Below are 3,429 nucleotides of genomic sequence, written 5' to 3' on the forward strand. Positions count from 1 at the left end.
TGGCCCATTCAAATGATGTTCTTTTGTGTTAAATAAACGATATGAGAATATGTTTTACAGTCGTGTCATTTGAATACCACGTCATAATACACAATAACAAAGACAAGATTGTTTTTTCTTGCATATTTTATGACCCATATTAAACCTTACATTAGGGGTCGGCAACCTACGGCCCGCCAATGTAATTCATCCAGCCGGCGCCTCTTTAACAAACTAGACACAAGTCCATTTCAAATATGAAAGACACACACAAACATATGTGTTTAATAACATCTGTGATCTAGCCCCTCGGTCCATTTCAAATACTTTTTTACTATTTTAGCTATACGTAAGTGCGAAAAATATTTCGCGTTCTTTCTACGTCCAGTCTGTTTACGTTTTGATGCTGTCCTTTGAACTATATCAGTGCTTCTTTACCATTGCGGCGTGGAAGGCTGCCAAGTGCGTCGCGGTCAAACGGAAAACGTATTCAAAAATATTAAACAAGTATTTTTTACCATCTTTTATTTTTTTATTATGGGCAGTGTAATAAAACATTGCTGCCTCCTTGAATGTAATTAAACACGTTTTTAAGTGCAAAAAAAGATCCGAGGCCCTTCTTAGTTACCATTTTGTGCGGCCCGCTAAGACCTTTCTGAGTTTGGTTTTGGCCCGCGACTAGAAAAAGATTGCCGACCCCTGCCTTAAACAGTCAAATATAAAGAGAGGCGTTTTCTGCGCAATTAAAGTATCGTTTTTAGAACAAAATATCAATTTGATGTAGCCTACATCGCATTCATGTTTTTAAATCAGACTGAATAAATGACGTGACCAACGTGTTGTATCTAATGACGAGTTTCCTTGCGAAACTAAGTGTAAAATAGTAACACATACGCACAGTCTGCAAGACTTAGTTTAGTCATATAACGTGAGCAGTGTCGCAAGCCATTCCAGCAGACAACTCATCCGACAATTTCAAAATCGTCTGGGACCGAAACTTGGCCACGTCTAAATAAAAACAGCAGCATATTTTCAGATCGCCTTACTTGCGACTTTGCGCACAAGTGTGACATGGTATTCGAGCAGCGCATGTAGATAATAGAATCTTTGCATTTAGATAAAGTTATTAATGTATTCAGACTCGTTGCAAGTTTAGTGTTAATCTTTTTCATCTTGTTTATAGTGTAATCTTTTTCAATTCATTGCCTATTTTCGTTGTATTTGGAAAACTGGATTTTATAATGTATAAATTTACGACTAGCAATGTTGTAATGCGACTATACGTAAAACAAGTACGTAGAATTAAGAGTGTTACGAGATTTGGTTGACAACCGTTTTTCGTATAATTAACCTGCAAATTACATCTAAGAGGCCAAAATCATAATTTTACCCAGTGCTCTTTACCCAATTTTACCCAATTAATAATAACTTGGTATCCCTTCTACAAGTAGCATTTCGAAAAAAATCTAGTCACTAAAAACAGAGCAGTTTCACATAGGCTGGGATACCGTGCTTTAAAGTTTTAAAATAATTCCGTATAGGCCAGGACAGATGAAAAACATACTGTCACGGTTGTGATATGCACTTTCTGACCTATAATCTGTATGTCTTTTGTCAGTTGTTTACTTGTATACTCATGGCTTTAATTTAGTACACACTTGGGTAAACACTAAAACTCAAATTTGAAAAAACCTAGTTAATATAAAATTGACAAAAAAGTCAAAAACAGATGAACGCAGTACAGATTAGGTAAAATTTTGGGTATACAGTACACCCGGTTGAGAGCACTACATTACCCTGCATAGATAAAGATAAAATTTCTTGTTGTTTTTGTTTTGTAGTAGCATAAGTACATAAAACAGAAAATGGGTGCTGAACCAGCAGTTGTGCGTTTTCATCAAGTCGAATGGATCGTCGCCGAAACCTTCAACGTTTTCTTCTTCATTGCAACCACCTGGGTCGGAATCAGTCTCATAGCGCACGGAATTCGCACGGGAAAATGGCGAAAGGGTCACGGCTCAAACATGGTGAACGCAGGCGGTTTGTACACGGCCGCTGTGGTGCCATTTTTCCTCTACTACATTAGACTGATTTCGGATCAATTCGCTTTCAACGTTGGATATCTCGACTCAACGTCTCAGCCTTGCGAAATTGCAATGGACGCCTCTATACTTGGATACTCTATTACCATCATCAGCATTTACATATTTCTCTGGCTGAGGCAGCGCTCGCTCTACCAGCACCCGGAAATGATCGGCCTGGACAAAAAATGGCTGCAAATTATCAACTGGGCCACCCTAGTGGTGATCTTGGTCGGCATGACGGCGACAGGCATTGCCTTCACTCTACCGCAAAACTACGATCGCTCACTGCGCGGGTGCGTTTCCAAACCAAAGGAACAGTTCACCACATGGCCGCTTTACATGTGCAACGGCATGATCCTGCTCGGTCAAGGTCTTCTTCTATTCCTCTTCCTGTATCCTCTACAGAGCCACGTGCACGGGAGCAGCAGCAAGAGAATACTAGCGATCCTCAAGCGCTCCTCGATCTTCGCAGGACTCTCGGTGGCTTCGGATGTTATCACGATGCTCATCTTCGTCTTTGCTCTTCCTGAGAGCACGCTTCGGCAAGTTTCCTCCACCGTTTATGACGTGAATCTCTCCGTTAACCTGCTCAGCGTTCTGCTGTCCTTTGACGACTGGCAGTCAATCCTGACGTGGGCGTGTCGTGGGATGGGCAGCGGCCGCGCCCAGCAAAACGTCAGCTCTCATTCGCGCAATTCGGCAACGGCTGAGACTTCACTTGCGAAACGCGAACTGGATGTTTGACTGCGGCGGTCAGACTCATAGATAGGGTATAATCCAATTCTATCCCAAACTCAATTAAAGTGATACAATGCTTGCCAATATCATTAGCCAGAGACATGGGCATGTGAAATGTAACGAAGAACCGCAGCTTGTAAACTAGATTTTTTGATACAAACAAAATATTAAATAAATATAAAATTTTTAAAATTTGAATCGCGGCTTGCGTTGCACGTTCTACAAACTTTTCCGTCACGAGAAAAAAAGTTTGAGAACCACTGACCTAGCCCTATCCGACGACCTTTATCCAAAGTATTTTTCTTTGTAAAGACTTGTATTTTTACCGAAACTATTGTGATTGAATGTTTGAAATTTCAAAAATGTGTTTTTGTTTTAACACAGTCAGTCGTTGATCTTGTTTCTTCATATCATAACAATCAAAGTGAAACATAAAGGTTTAGCTAAGCCTTAAGATTCGTGGAGTCGTCCTGTTACCTGTTCAATGTCCTAACCCCGAAGCACTTTTCTTGACTTGAGATTGAATTTGTAAAATTTCGGTAATATGTGTTTCTGTTTTTACACAGTCAGTTAGTAGTCTAACGGTTTAAACCTTATAATGATCTTAAAAACTTTATTTGGAAACACA

General features: G+C 40.0%; 1 protein-coding gene across 1 annotated transcript; it reads left to right on the forward strand.

Annotated features, from left to right (window-relative positions):
* The first annotated feature begins 1,828 nt into the window (after positions 1-1,828).
* On the forward strand, positions 1,829-2,807 carry LOC146165017 (uncharacterized). Its single transcript, XM_083380908.1, has one exon. It carries the CDS (start codon positions 1,845-1,847, stop codon positions 2,805-2,807), a length of 963 nt encoding a protein of 320 aa, XP_083237034.1. The 5' UTR covers positions 1,829-1,844.
* The last annotated feature ends 622 nt before the right edge of the window (positions 2,808-3,429 follow it).

This window comes from Ascidiella aspersa, chromosome 2 (assembly GCF_963924565.1).
Source record: "Ascidiella aspersa chromosome 2, kaAscAspe10.2, whole genome shotgun sequence".
Lineage (NCBI taxonomy): Eukaryota > Metazoa > Chordata > Ascidiacea > Phlebobranchia > Ascidiidae > Ascidiella > Ascidiella aspersa.